Source organism: Epinephelus fuscoguttatus, linkage group LG20, assembly GCF_011397635.1.
Source record: "Epinephelus fuscoguttatus linkage group LG20, E.fuscoguttatus.final_Chr_v1".
Taxonomy (NCBI): Eukaryota; Metazoa; Chordata; class Actinopteri; order Perciformes; family Serranidae; genus Epinephelus; species Epinephelus fuscoguttatus.
The window spans coordinates 14,024,394-14,039,553 of NC_064771.1; the positions used below are offsets into that span (position 1 = coordinate 14,024,394).

The following is a 15,160-nucleotide window of genomic DNA, read 5'->3' on the forward strand; positions in this document are numbered from 1 at the left end:
TTACCCCACACAGAGGGGGAGGAGGGGAGAGGTCGCGTGCATAGAGTGAGAGAGAGAGAGAGAAGGAGAGAATTACTAACCATCAGAGAGATTCTGAGAGGGCATTCAGGGAAGGAGTATTGTTAGTCTGATCGCTAATGAGGTGTGTGTGTGTGTGTGTGTGTGTGTAATTAGTGACTGGGAGCCAATGAGTGCAGAATAAGAGAAGGTCTTCAGCACGGCTGGAGGACACATGGCAAGGAAGAGGAGAACTCTGGAGATGACAGCGAAATGTGTTTGTGTGTGTGTGTGGGGCTAGAAATTAAAGAAACAAAGTCAGATAATGTAGGACTATCTGCTCAACTTGTAAATCTCTATATTGTACAAGACTTAGAGGATGAAGACTGGTTGGTTTGGCAAACGCACATCTAGTTGACTTCCGTTGACTTCCAAACCTCCGATAAAGAGCAGCACATTATACTTTTCTGAGCTTTTTGAGGGACTCCAGCCCAAACTGAGAAGTGGCTACTTCCTGGAGGCATTACGCATCAATGCAGACCTGGTAAGTAATGATCTCGGCCCACCCCTATGGTGCCTGTATGAAACCGAAATTACAGAAAGGCTATTGGTAACTTCAGGGTTTGCAACAACAAATTCTCCAAGGTCAGGATAGACATCTGAGGATCTGCAACCTTTGTAATGACAACCGTCTTGGACACAGGCCAGAAAACTACTGAAAGAATCCATCTATGTCTAAATGAATTCCAATAAGCCAAAATTTGTATTTTTGTTTGTATTCTATGCAGTGTAAGCATGTTCTTGAGTCAGTTAAGTCTGGCACATATTCGTATTTACCTAAATACCTGAAATTATAACAATGATGTCCATAGACTTAAACACTTCAATGGTAACACACACACACACACACACACACACACAGGCAGAGGAGGTTTGTCACTGTCAGTCCAGGTGGTGTATGGGACCATGTGGTTTCAGGGAGGCCTATAACATTACTCTCCATCAACTCTGTCATAGGTGGGATCATCAGACAGGTGTGTGCTAGGCCTGCCTTTCCCCTCCCCCGCTCGCTCTCACACAAACAAACCCCCCTCCCCCGCTTTGGTCGGCCTCCTTCACCTGATGGCCTGGGTGCTGAGTCTGAGGAGATTGTGTGTGTGTGTGTGTGTGTGTGTGTGTCTTGGCTGTTCCACTCACAATGAAGAGAGAGGGTCTGTCAGTGGCCACCTGTTGGCCAGCTGTCAGGGTCCCATTTCAGAGTCGTCTTTCCATGCAGACACAACAGCGGCCCTTTTTACACAAAGATCCCACAATATTGCCACAATCGTTTTGCTTTTTTATACACAACCAAACAACACTGGCATGACACTGTGTGTGATTTTAGACAGCATGGAGGGAAGCGCTTTCTAAACAATAAGAAAGGCATGACATGGCCATTACAATCATTTACCTTCTCTGTTACAGATCTCATTATCTCCCCCATTTATGGCTACTGTTCTTCCTCCTTGAGTTAGGTGCTAACTGCTGCTAGCTGTTTTTTAAATCCTCCAGTAGTCTGTTGCACGGAAATCTCATCTCATTCTGCTTTGTTACTACCTCTGCGAGGTGGAATAATGGCCATTCTCACCTTAAACAGGCTCTGTAAAAGGTTCTCGCAGCTACATCTATCCATCTACCTATCAAAACCACTCTGCTTTACTCTATGCCTGCCACTGACGTGGGAAACCTGACTTTAATTTTCTCTCGAAAAAACAAGCATCCATTAAAAGATGAGATGAGGCGAGGAGGAGATGAAGGAAGAGGGGGGAGGACGGTGGAGTATCTACGGAGTATCTAAGTGTGTCTCGTTTGAAGCTGATCAATGGCTCGCAGATACCATCCTCTTCATGTCACATTACCATCTCTATAGGAGCTGTGATGGAGAGTTGGGGGGTGCAGCGGGATGTGGTGGGGGGGACTAGAAAAACCAAATGATGAATGAGTGATGGAAATGGGAAGGCATGACATGGACAGGAGGAGGAGGACATGACAGGATGGAGGTGGATTGGAGAAGGGACAAGTGTGTGTGTGTGTGGAGGGGGTGGAAGGTGGGAAGAGAGGGGAGAGATAATTTCCTCTGAGGAGTGTGCAGGGGATGGGGGTGGCTTTGAGAAGGGGGAGGGGGTCTAATGGCTTTGGGTGCTGCCTCTATTAGGCCAGGCACCCACTAGATGACAGAATAAGAAGTCCTGAGATGATTTGTCAGGATCTGTATGTTAGCAGGGTCATTAATTTGTCACTATTAGCTGCTCCGCCAGATTTTATACTGACATAAAAGAGGAGGGGGACAGAGAATATTAGATTATATGTGTAATCTATGACACATAGATCTTGCCTAAAGCTGCTATGGTTGATATTTCTATTAGAACAATGTATCAAATGATAATGTGAGAACAAAAGGGTGGCAAAACCACAGAAAATGATTGCCTGGCTCTGCAGTTCCTTTCAACTCTACAGTTTTTTTTGTTTCTTTAAGATGCTTGTTTGGTTTTTTGGCCTGCAACTTAACTGTTTTGGTTCATTCTCATCGCTTGTAATGTTGATTTTGGCCACAGCAGACAGCTGTTTTCAGCACACAAAAAATTCCAAAAAATCCACTATACACACTAAATGCCATACCATACCTTCATACCTTCTTGACATACTTGACTGGGGTATATGCTTTATGGCAGTATTTGTGTAGGTTCAACTGGGAGTTGTGATGAGTGGCGAGCTTGCTACATTCCACGGCCTGTTTTTGCATTTTTTAGACTCAAAATTCACAAAATTTCAGGAAGGGAAATATTCTTACACCTATTCTCCCTTTCATCCCACTCGACTAGCTTAATTGCTTTATTGACCCATTGTGACCCATCACACTTCAAACAAAAAAAACCCACACCAAAACCATCTTGGTTATTTTTTCCACCGTTTCAACAATCACCAACTCTGGCTTAGTCTAAATAAATCTTTGTTTCAGAGTTAGATGTGAAAATATTCAGTATTTCCCTGCTTTCTCTCCCTGTCGTTGCTGGCCAGCTTTTTACTCATCCTGTAACGTTATCCCCACCACTTACAGTCGAGATCTTTCTCAGCTCAGCTGCCTGTTCCACCAGTGCAGACTGACCTCTGGTGGTATGTGTTGTGTACTACAATACATTGTCTCAATACAGCATCTCTGTATCAGCTTAGTAGATAGAGTATTTTGTATTTGGGAGGATATTAATAATCATCACATTGGGATTTCTAAATACCCTGGTTTACTGTAATATCTGTGTTGCCAACTTGGTGACTTTTATGCTATATTTAGTGACTTTAAAGACTCAACAAATCTATTTCTAAAAAGTGAGAGACCATTAGAAAAAAAGAGAGAAATGCATTGTAATTCATTCCCATGTGTGCTATACGCAGAGTAATTGCAGTCCATGGCTCATCCACCATTAGCCCTGGGTTTTCCCTTCTTGCTCCTCTTGCGTCATGCAGTAGGTGTAGGACAGGCAGGAGGAGAGGAGACCTTCGCCGTGGGAGTTCAGGTGTAGTGAGTTTCTATGGTCACACTGACGCCCTCACTCTCTGGATAGGAAGCTCGAGAATATGGTACTCTGTAGTACAAGCCCCAACGCTCCCATGGCATACAAACAAAAGGATTTTCCTATTGAATCTAATTCAGCAAAGAGCTAGTGCTAGCTACTTTCACACACAGTCAGAAACTAGCTGGTGAACATAGTGGAGCATTTAGTGGCTAAAGAGACGGATATTTCCCTCAGGAGATGGTGTAGAACAAAAACAGAGCAATAACAGAGTGAATATTGGACCCACATTCACTAAGTCGTCACAAACACAACTCCAAATAAATGCTAAAATTGCAATTACTGCTGTAGGAAACTGTGTGTCAACAAGTTTGTCACATTAACTTAGAAGGTCAATGCTGGTTTGCAAACTTATCATAAAAGTCACTATTACGTCAAAATCTATGACATTCACACACAGTGTGGGTAATGCTAGTCAGTCAGTTTATATAGTGCCACGCAAATTCACCCTATATCTAATTTTACATTCCAACTACATGAGGTATGGTAATTCTGTTGTTTCGCTGTAGTTTGCATAAAGTTTCTGATAAACTTGAAACAGACAGGGCTGTTACAGCAGAGAGGATTGATACCACTGTCATGTTAATGTGCTAATGAGGCTACAGCTAGCTTAGCTTAGCAAAAAGATTGGAAGCAAGGGGAAACAGTGAGTAGGGATCTGTCCAAAGGTAACAAAACCCACTGACAAACATTTATAAATGCACTTATTAACCCCTTATGTCACTTTTTAGTACATAAACAGTAACGTAAAAGCTGTTATCAAAGTCTCAAAAAGAAAGTGAATAAGTACATTTCCCAAAATGTTGAACTATTCCTTTAAAAAAAATCCCATAGCTTCTCTTCTTGATTTATCATCTTGTTCAGTGAAATCTAAGCGATGTAGGCTATACACTGTCCAGCACACACGAATGACAAGACTTGATAAAAAAGGTCACTGCAAGACAGAAATCCCCTCTGCCCTCAAATAACCTGATGATCAAAATGTCAGATGGTTTGACAATCAATAACGCTGGCTAGCCATGGCAAAGGTCTCCATCGCTTTCTCTCTGTCTGTGTGGAGAAAGAAAAGGAAACACTGCATCATTGTGGCAATGTTTTTTTATTAACATATTTTGAACGTGTGACCTCTGACCTCCCTATATTAAAGGAAGGGGGCAAGCATGACCTTTACAGAGATCGTTACAAAATTAGAAATCAACTTAATGCAGCATCTGTTGTATTCTGTACGCAGATCAGTGTTGTCTGTGTTTGTGCTCTCAGAGCTGCTCTCCAACACAAGTACACACTTATTTAGACTCAATTACAGACAGGACTTAATGAATGCTGGAGCAATCATATGTGTGTGCGAGTGTGTGTATGTGTGTGTGTGTGTGTGTGTGTGCACACTCAAAGAGAAAGCAAGAAAAGTGACAGAATGAACAGCGGTGCAGCACACAGGGAGCACCAACAAGAGTTCTGCACGCTAATAAAGCCCCTGCTTGAATTAATGACATTTAAATCCCAAAGAACAACACAGCAATGTCGCAGAAACTTTATACCCTCAGCAGCAGTCACATTGTGTCCTGATACCAGGTTCAACCCGAGAGTTATTGGTCTTACGTTGCCATCTAGTGGGCAATTACAGAACACAATAAACCTTTCTTTTCTCATGTCTTTGAACTGAATTCTCAGGTCATATGAGAAATGAAAAGGCAGATTGATGCTCTCTGTTATATTCCTCTGGTTCTTATTCTGCATGTTCAATCTTGGTGCGAATATCCACAGTATCTTACAAACGCTACAGCAGAGTTAAGTATAAATTTAGATATAACAAAAGACAATGAAAAGGGTAGAAAAATTTGCAGCCAGTGGCATAAGGCAGTTACAATGGGCCCCAATGCACGCTATTATGACGAGCCCTGAAGCACGCTAGAACTGGTTATGCACCTAAACTAGCTATCGTCTTATCGTCACATTATTAAATAGAGACTTGATGTTGGCTAACACCAACATACACATTCCCCAGAAATCATCATCGCATATATGACAAAAATACCAACAGCAATAAGGGATTTTTCATTTAATTGTATGTTTAATGCTCAGTAGTCCGTGTCCTAAGTTAGTAGTTGTTATGTGTTTGTTGCCTTTATTTTGTTATGCCGGTGAACCAAGAAGTGCTTTTATTTTGGAGAGACTGTAGACAGAAAAAGATGGAAACTGACGAAAGGTACACAGTGCAGTTACGTTAGTAAGATGGAGATTAAAAAAAAAAAAAAACACAGAAAATATACAAATGGGGTGAGTTTAACTGTGGTTAGCGTCAGTCAAGAGGGCAACAAAGTATTTTCTGCATTTCTTTGTGTCTAATTGTCAAATCCTTTTGAGTTTTGGTATAATTGCTAACTTCATGAGCTAAGTTTAATGCATTGATATGTCTTTTGTTTTACTTAGTTTCTGTTCAGCTTTTTAATTGAGAACGGAATGCCATCGACCATCAGTCCAGACTTGTTTTATTTGGACTGGGACACTACGATTTATTTATAGTTCATAGAGAGTAGGCATATGTTTTATAACATATAACATGACTAAGATGGGTTTGCCTTTTCAAAGGCACACATAGCAAACAGCAAATGCAGTTTTTCCTTGAACACAGGCACATTTCTAAGGTAGCAATCTACTCACAAGGGCTTTTGTATCTACCCAACATATAGTCGAAGGGTCCACTCTCTCTCTACTGACCTCTGAGAACATAGCGCTGGTTTCAGTGTAACATTATGGCAGAGAGTTTAAAGAAAACCTTGAGATAGTTTGAAGGTGAGTGTCAACAACAGTTGGTCTCTTTCTTGAAAAGGACACACGTACACAGCTTTTCTGTAATGAAGCTAGCTGCTGCCTGAAGGCCTAACCTAGGCCTGCGGTGGCGTAGTCTTTGTTGTTAGTTGCGCAAGGAAGCCATTTAAACGTGCAATGTCATTATCAGGACTCACCTGTGGATGTAAATACCTTGTCCAGCAGCCCTGTGAGCGGTGTCAGCTGTCAGTCGCAGTCAGAAAGTTGCTCTTCACAGATTATTACTATGGCGTCCTGAAGGTACTGTCAACTTGATGCACGCGCGCTTTAGTATAGCTCACGCACTTGCCTAATAGCGTCTTTTCAAATCGCGCGCGTGCTTGAGCGCGTCTGAAAGTCGTCCTGCCCAACTGCATATAAACGCTCAGACTGCTGTTATCAAGTGTGGATTTTGATGCGCGTGTATTCACGCTGTTACGGTACCGCTGGTTTACATCAGAGTGATTCTGAGTTCGCAGTTGTTTTACGACAGTTTAAAAATTATGTATGAACACTTGAAGTGTTCCTGTTTTTTTTTTTTTTCAAAACATTTTTAAAAACTTTTTTAACTGTAATAAGATTTAAATGGAATATTAAAGCTCCAGTGTGTAGGATATAGGACTATTTATTACTTTTTCATCACCTTAGAATGAGACATAAACCCGGAAATGAGTTAGCATTTTAGCACTCCTGGTTCCCTCGTCTCAAAGTCAGTAGGTTTTTTGAATGGGTTTTTGGTTAGATAATGCCTGTGGTTGACAAAAGCTTACGACTGTCAAATTTTGTTCTGTTACGGGTGTGAAATTTGAAGCTAACAAGTAGCGAAATGAGACTACAGAGCGTAATCAATCACACATGAAAACCTCATTGTGGTGGCAATGTTGATGTCATGCGCCCATGGTGTAGTTCGTTTACAGAATAATGTCAGCTTCTTACTTCTGGTGACTGCATTTACGCTTTAAAAATCATAACAGTGGTGTTCATTTGTGACGATTATTTTACTGAACAAAATATGCAAGTACCACAGAGCTTTTTTTCTGAAACGATCCAGTGTGAAAATCCCACAGGCTTTTTGATGAGGGAACCAGGGCGATGCTAACTTCTGTGTTGGCCTACAAATCCACGTCATCCTTGAAACACTCTATGTCTACATACAGAGCTGGTCCTCTTCCACGGAGTCCGCCATGTTGTTCTACAGTAGCCCAGAGCGGACAAACCAAACACTGGCTCGAGATAGGACCATTTGTGTTTTCACGCTAGCCACTGTAGTTCTACACACTTGGGAGAAATTTTAGTTCTGCAACCTCACAGCTAGATGCTACTAAACACTACACACTAGACCTTTACCTAGTCTGTATAAAAAATATTATCTAAACTATATTTAACATAAATCTTTAGCCTGTGCTTTTTACCTTATTGTCAAATCATGTCTCTGCTCCTCAGTGAACACATCTGTGTGTTTGAGCTTAGACTGTAACAGCAGTTACAAAAGTTTACCAGTTTCCTTGCATGGTTCCAACATGGCAGATAACAGTGGCCCCTCAAAGCAACCCAATAGGCTCCAGTGGTGCAATCGTTCAGCGTGCAGCAGGCTGGGTAGTATTCAGCTGACTTACGCTGAGGTTGTAATTTCAAGCCTCACCTAGAGCAGAGTAGTTTATCTTTCTGGACGTATCCTCAGTGAGCAGGCACCACATGGACATTTAAAAAATAATGAGCTGAACTCCTGCTGAACCGTCTTGTTTAGTTTATTGTCAGGTAGCTAAAACGCCACCGCAATGAATAAAAACACAACTTCACCTCAGTAACAGCTATTCACAATGGAGCAGATTAACATACAAGTGCGTTCTTTACAGATGTAACACTGGGCGAATATAAAAAAACAATCCATTGATGATTGAAGTGCTTTAAAGGCTGTGTTGGAAACTAATGTTTCCAGTGTGGTAAAAAAAAAAAACAAAGTGGCATTTCAGCCACTAAATACTGAAGTAAGACCATATATATTATATGAGTGTGTCAGATTGTGTGATGCAGTTTCTACAGCGATTGAGGAACAAGACCCAAAACGTCAGAAACTGCTGACACAAACTCATATATGGCACAAAAAGACATCCCGTGGTTTTGTGTCAATAAGGCACATTTTACAGTCTCATTTCTTGGCGAGTTTGAACTCTAAAGACATCCAGTAAAAAAGTACAAAACAAACATCCTCTGCTCAGCCACTGCAGCTTCTTCAGGTTGTACTGTTCCTTTTGGCCACTTAGCGGCGCTGTTAAGTTACCACAGAGGAGAGGTAAATCATTTGGCAGGAACAATTGTCTATGTAACTCGCCTCCAGTGTGACTGCTCATTGATTAGCCCAGCTAGAGATCAGTCACACACAAAATAATGGTTAGTCCTTTTCAGTCAGCTTTACATTGATAGTTGGGTTCCCATGCGTGTGAAAATTTTTAAATGCCTGAAGGCTCACATGCTCAGCCTTTACTCTTAATGGGTCTGTTGAACTTTTCCAAACAGTGAAACAAATACATCCACATGAAATCCTGAAATTCTGGTCATTATTCCAGGAAAATGTCACAAGCTGCTCCATAGCCAACATTAATGACCAGTTCAGCCTCAGTGCACATCCAGAAACAGTCGAGGTGACATTTATTTCAGGGGCCGATGTTCAGAGGAGGTGTGCATTCAGGTCGTACTTCTCACAGAATTTATCCGTGATCGGGATGCAGGTGAGGTACTCGCACCAGTCGCACTTCACCGGGTAGACGTAGAAGAGGACGGCCAGGGCGGAGAGCAGACCTAGGAAGACAAGCAGGAAGACGCAGATCTGGATACGCTTCCGGTACATGTCGGATTGGCCAAAGCTGGGGAGGAAAAACCTGCGTTACTCATCTCATAATGGAGGGCAAGTCACATAGAATACACCAGATTAACTTTATTCAGTCTCTCGAGGATTTTGCCAGCTGTTTCTGGGATTGTTGCAGCTTGCCTAATTTCACAGCAGGTATTCTAAAAAAAAAACCACTCTGATGCATGTTGCAATAGTTAAGGCCTTTTTTGTGTGAGCAAGTTAATATTGCAAAAATAGTAGCAAAGCTGTTTCTGATTCGGATCCTACTGTTATGAGTAGTCAGTGTTTCCCACAGAATTAGAAACTGTTTGTGATAGTGGTGGTGGGGTGGTAGCGCTCAAGGACTGTCTGAACTGACCGCTTTCATTACCTAATTAGCACAAGCTAACACAGCAGCAGTGGTTAACATCCAACAGTGAGCCGTTAAACGGTCTCAACACACTCACACCGACATCCAAACAGCCAAACTCTGATGTTTAACCTGTTAATAACCATGAACCAAGTGATGCTAACAGTTAGCCCTGTCACTGTGCGTGTGACTCTGTTTCAGGCACAGCAGCAACATGATAAACTTAAGGGGAGAGCAGGGTAAGGAGGGGCCTAATGTACTAATACGCTGCATGCAGCTTTACACCGCAAAGCTTCAGTGCTGGGCTACACTGAGATCACACTGTCTTGGTGGCCAGTTATTCCACTGAGAACAAGCACTGAGACAGTGAAATGCAGGGCTCGTCCGGGATTTGAACCCGGGACCTCTCGCACCCGAAGCGAGAATCATACCCCTAGACCAACGAGCCACATGCAACAATGCAAAAACTGTGATATATAGGATTGTTCATATTGCAGAAGGTCTGCCTTTCCAATACTTTATGTATAATGTCAGACACATGCACACACATGATTTTCGTGTTCATCCTGGAGAGTTGACCTTTAGAGTGCCAGGCTTTATCCACTGACTTGGACTGGAATAACTTCAACATTGCTCTCGGATGGGGGTCACCACAGCATCAATATTGCTAATGAATTATTGTATGTTTGCACTGATTAAACCTGATGTAGATTTTTCCCATGTTCACTGTTTTCCTTTACAGGAAATAAATTGTGTTGATTATTCTAACATTAGACACCCCTTTCAGCAATCTAAGTTCATCATAAATAAAATTTGTTATGCTGAGTTTTTCGGCTTATTGGCCTACTTGCCAAGAGTTATATGAGGATATCGATGCTATCCTCATATATGATCATAAAATACGAAGCTGCAGCCAGGATATGGTTCGCTGAGCTGAGTATAAAGCCTGGAGGAAGCATAAAACACCTTGTCCAAGGGGTAGAAAAGTTTGAGCTTTAAAGGTACCGGCAGACAGATTTTTCTTTCTTCAGACTGAACCAGGCTCTTGTTTCCACTCTAAATACTACACCAACCAGCAGCTGGCTCTAGTTCATACCATACAGATGTAAGAGTGGCACTGATCTCTCTCTCTCTATGTTTTAGGGACACACATCTCTGTCTTCACCTACCTGATGTATGGCAGGAAGGCAAAGGACAGGAAGAATCCTGACACAAAACCGCAGACGTGGGCAAAGTTGTCAATCCACGGAAGTAAACCGAAGGAGAAGAAGAAAACCGAGATGGCCAGCAGCTTGGCGAAAGCCCGCCAGGGTCGCTCGAGGATCTGCCAGCTCTGAAACAGCTCCACGAACAGACAGGCCAGGATGCCAAACTGGCTGCCTGCAGGGCCCACCTGAGATAGAGTTCACGGGTCAATTAAGAAATTTAACTTGCAGCATCTTTTATACAGCTGTATGTGACGGTGAAACTGTACCTCCGCTCTGTAAGGCAGGAAGATGGCTGAGGCCAAGTTGCCAGTGATGCCGCTGAGCATGTAGATGATGGAGATTCTCAGCCAGCCAGCCAGCTTCTCTAAGTCCCTCAGCACCGTCATCTGGAAGAACACTGACACCAGGCAGTGCAGGATCCTACAGACACAAACAGGACAGACCAAATCCACCTGGTGTCTTATAATTTATCACTAATACAGCACTTCTAGTTTCACATAAAACATCACTCTTAGTGCTGCTGGGGCCTATCATCAGATGAATGTAAAAAAAAGAAGAGTTCAGTCACCCAGCATGAAGAAAGAGAGACAGCCAGAGTCGAGAGAACTGGTCTGGGATCTCCGGGTTGAGGAAAGGCAGCAAACCACACACGTCATCCATACAAGCCACCTGGAAGAGAGAGAGAGACGGAGTCAGTCAGCCTGAAGATCCACTGCCACCCTGTGGAGGAAAATGAGAGTGTTGAATTCAGTCCAAAGTCCTTTCATTTCCCGGCCAACAACAGTTGCTCCAGTGGCGCAATCGGTCAGCGCGCGGTACTTATAAGACAGTGACCTGCAGAGCAATGCCGAGGTTGTGAGTTCAAGCCTCACCTGGAGCAGCGAAGTTTTAAATTCAAAAGTCTGAGGGCGTCTCAGATATATTCTGAAATACTGATTAGGGCAAAAAAAAGCCTTCACCATTAGCAAATGTAGCAGCTGCTGTGTGGAGTAGGTGAAGCAGACTGTTCTGTGTGTCCTACCTGTGAGCATAGAGTAGCCTCCTCGTGGAAGTACCCGTGCATGAAATCACAGTACTCTCTGGAAGTGATCTCACATCTACAACATAAAACACATTGTTGAATTAATCAGCTCACACTCCAAAAAAAACAACAACAAAATGTCAGGATTGTAAAATGAGATAAATACATATCTCATCTTTGTTTTTGTGTTAAATTAATGTGATAAAGTGTTCCAGTATTTCAATCCTGGTCACATAGACACTGTCTGTTGGTCCTGCAATTATATCATTTCTTTAATTATGCAGAAAAAAATCTACACTAGCTCTGTACGAGTCTACTTCTGTGGTGTTCAGTGACGTTAACTCTCACCGTCCTTTGGTTCCGATGCAGCAGGGCCGGCCTGTGATGGTGCAGTCTATGTGGGGGAGGTTGGTGTGATTCCCAGAGTTGTACCGTGTACAAACCTACAGATCATAAGCGACGAAACATTACATCAAGCTATTTAGTCGTTATGTGAAGGTGAAAGTGCTGCATTCAGTCGGCCCTTTTTTATGTTTAAGACAATGGCTAACAAGGAAAGGATAAACCTAAGAAGTAAATGTACTCACTGGCCACTTGGTGATGTCATCAGGCCACTCGTGAGGCGAAACTGAGGCCGGCTCTAGACAGATTCTACAAAACCAAGAGCAAAACTTAAAAAATAACCAAGTGAACACTCGTCTACTGTAAGAGCGACTAAGCCCCAGGAGTGCTTACCTGGGGTCCTGATGGCAGACTGCACCATGCTGGCGGAGTGTACCATTCAGAGTGGGAGCGCTGGGGTGCTGAGGCCACTTCACCCACACTGCCAGGGTGCTCTGCAGTAGAAGACAGACGGAGGGAGAGAAATCATCAACATTTTTCTATTAATCAATCTTTGTTTGTGCAGTGGTGAGTGCAACTAAATGGTGAAACAGGAGATGCCTAAAGGTGTCCCATGTAACGCTTCTGTTCAATATATCTCGTTTTAACATCCTATATGATCCCATACACAGACGGCGGGGTTGCTTTCACTGACCGAACACTCCTCCTGTAGAGTCTGCAGGCAGCCGGAGCGATCGTTCCTCACGCAGCAGCCTGACTCCCTCTCCCTCGCTCTCTTCTCCTGGATCAGTTTGTGGATCTCTTCGTCTTGGCGCATGCACGGGGAAAACTTGGCTCCCAGGTGAATCAGCGCCTCCTGCAGGACAGAGGTTAGGTTGGTGTGGTGAAGTTGTGGATCAAGAACGGTGGCTCCCAACCTTTCTTGTCTGAACTACCATCATAGCCAAATGTGTTCATGTGAAGTGATTTTAAAGTGGATGTTATTCAACACTCATTATATAAAAGGTGTTATTGTTAACAGTAATGCTTATATACAATTAAATAGTCAATGGTTTGAACAGTTTGGTCAAGTTTTCATTGGTGCTACTAACACCTGGAGTGACAAAAGCTCAATCTTTCAACCATTTATTCATTACTTGTAGCTATTTCAACCACTATCACTGATCAAGCAATTTATATTAACCATTGTTTCTGCACCTTAAGCTACCTACTTTAACGGTTTATGCTACTTTTGGATAACTATTTTTAACTGTTTATCTAGTTCATCAAGCATTGCCTATTTTAACCATGTATCCATTACTTTTAATTATTGTTTAGACTTGTCTGTTTGGTTGCTAATAAGTTACAGTTTTTTGCTTATGACTTTTTTTTATGTTTGTTTGTTTGTTTGTTTCCAAATTAGTTGAGCTACTCAATTTTCCATGTACTCCTGGAATTAAAGATCTAGACAACTAGACTTAACCCTTCTGCTCAACCGTTTGTCAGAGCACATTTTGAGTCACTACATCTTAATGAAAAATGTTTTGAACTTAATTTCACCTAACTGAGCTATCTCTATTTGGTATAGGTATGTTATGCTGTTAAAAATTCACTAGATGTCGCTGTGTCTTTAAATAATATGCCTTTTAAATGTGTTTCCTACAGGAAGTTAGTAACAAGAAAACTCATTCCAGACATGTGGGCTCTGTGTGTTGGATTTTCGTAGGTGGGCATATATCTTCAATATCTTATAGTTTCAGAGGTCTTACTGAACAGATTTAAGTGACTTATTACAAAAATTAAAAGTCCAGTAAAGGTCAAGTCATTTTTTAAAAACATGCTCTACCAATCTGTTCATTTGTCCTTTTATGGTGAAGGCAATGAAGCTAAGCTAATGTAATTAGAATTAACTATTTGCTAAAAAAAAAACAAAAAACTTTTTATTCATTTTTGTTTAATGATATATTTAATGTTATACAATATATATATGCTGAAAACAAGTATGTTTTTTTTTACTGTCTACAGCCATGGTCAACCAAACAGCTGATTGCCTGTTTATGGTAAAGATAGCAATGCTGAGATAATAAATTCACAATTTCAGCAAATAAAAAAAAAAGATGAATATTCACTGTTGTTAATACCATACACTTAATGTTATTCCATTATATATTTGATGAAAAAAAAATATTAGTAAGATTTTTCACCATATCTGAGATGTTTTCAAAGTACTGTAATGTTAAATATCGAGAATGAATCTGTGTAAATAACACTAGTACTGGTAATACTTATAATGCCATGGTATCCCATTGACACATGTTGGTATACTACACATTACAAGTATTATAACAAAACATGGGTTGTAATTTAAATTTTTCTTTCTGTTTTACACATAGCATGAAGTAATCTATCAACCGTTTGGTGTAGGCTTATATTTAAAAAACTATGGGGTCACATTGCAAAAATAGTAGCCATAATGAAATATGGTGTGTGGACATTAAAGGGTTAAAAACACTGGAGCTTTTCCCATGTTGACCCCCACAATCAAAGCTGAGTGAAGAAAAATCATAGAGATAAGATGGAAAATGAAACATACTTACTGAGCTTGGACCGACCCAGAAGTTTTGTTGTTGCACAAACTTAACATTTTCATAAACTCCCTTGTTCCTCAACACCTAAAAAAAGAAAAGGGAAAAGCAGTATTACTAACATTGCTCAATCATATGTTTTAAGTGGAAGTTCACCTCAAATTCTTTAGCAAAAATATATCAATCTATTCATTATAACAGCCGTATAAAATGTACTTACAGAGTCAACAGTTTCATGTTGGGTGAAGCCCACAGGAGCAATGCCGTAGATGGTGACAGCCAGGATGGTGATGAGCAGATGGACACATGTGATCCAGTAGGTAAAGAAAGGCCTAGAGACGACAGACAAAAAATTCAGCCTCCATCATCTGGGACATGGACAGTCATCCCCCACGGGAAACAGAATGGGCTG

At 41.6% G+C, this 15,160-nt stretch overlaps 1 protein-coding gene and 2 non-coding genes across 8 annotated transcripts in view; 1 reads left to right on the forward strand and 2 right to left on the reverse strand.

The window, feature by feature from the left end:
* Positions 1-8,143: 8,143 nt before the first annotated feature.
* The window catches only part of rhbdf1b (rhomboid 5 homolog 1b (Drosophila)), a 57,144-nt gene continuing 50,127 nt past the window's right edge, over positions 8,144-15,160 (reverse strand). For all 6 annotated transcript variants that reach the window (XM_049562550.1, XM_049562552.1, XM_049562551.1 and 3 more), the window contains 11 exons: positions 14,969-15,080; positions 14,761-14,835; positions 12,879-13,040; positions 12,578-12,678; positions 12,430-12,493; positions 12,191-12,285; positions 11,843-11,918; positions 11,390-11,490; positions 11,088-11,241; positions 10,783-11,006; positions 8,144-9,277 (listed from right to left, as the gene is read on the reverse strand). In XM_049562550.1, the coding sequence (XP_049418507.1) occupies positions 9,082-9,277; positions 10,783-11,006; positions 11,088-11,241; positions 11,390-11,490; positions 11,843-11,918; positions 12,191-12,285; positions 12,430-12,493; positions 12,578-12,678; positions 12,879-13,040; positions 14,761-14,835; positions 14,969-15,080 (1,360 nt within the window). In that variant the 3' untranslated portion in view covers positions 8,144-9,081. The remainder of the gene's footprint in view (positions 9,278-10,782; positions 11,007-11,087; positions 11,242-11,389; positions 11,491-11,842; positions 11,919-12,190; positions 12,286-12,429; positions 12,494-12,577; positions 12,679-12,878; positions 13,041-14,760; positions 14,836-14,968; positions 15,081-15,160) is intronic.
* On the reverse strand, positions 9,990-10,061 carry trnap-cgg (transfer RNA proline (anticodon CGG)). The gene has a single exon. It is a non-coding gene; the product is annotated as a tRNA-Pro (tRNA).
* Positions 11,608-11,701, forward strand: trnai-uau (transfer RNA isoleucine (anticodon UAU)). Its single transcript has 2 exons — positions 11,608-11,645; positions 11,666-11,701. It is a non-coding gene; the product is annotated as a tRNA-Ile (tRNA).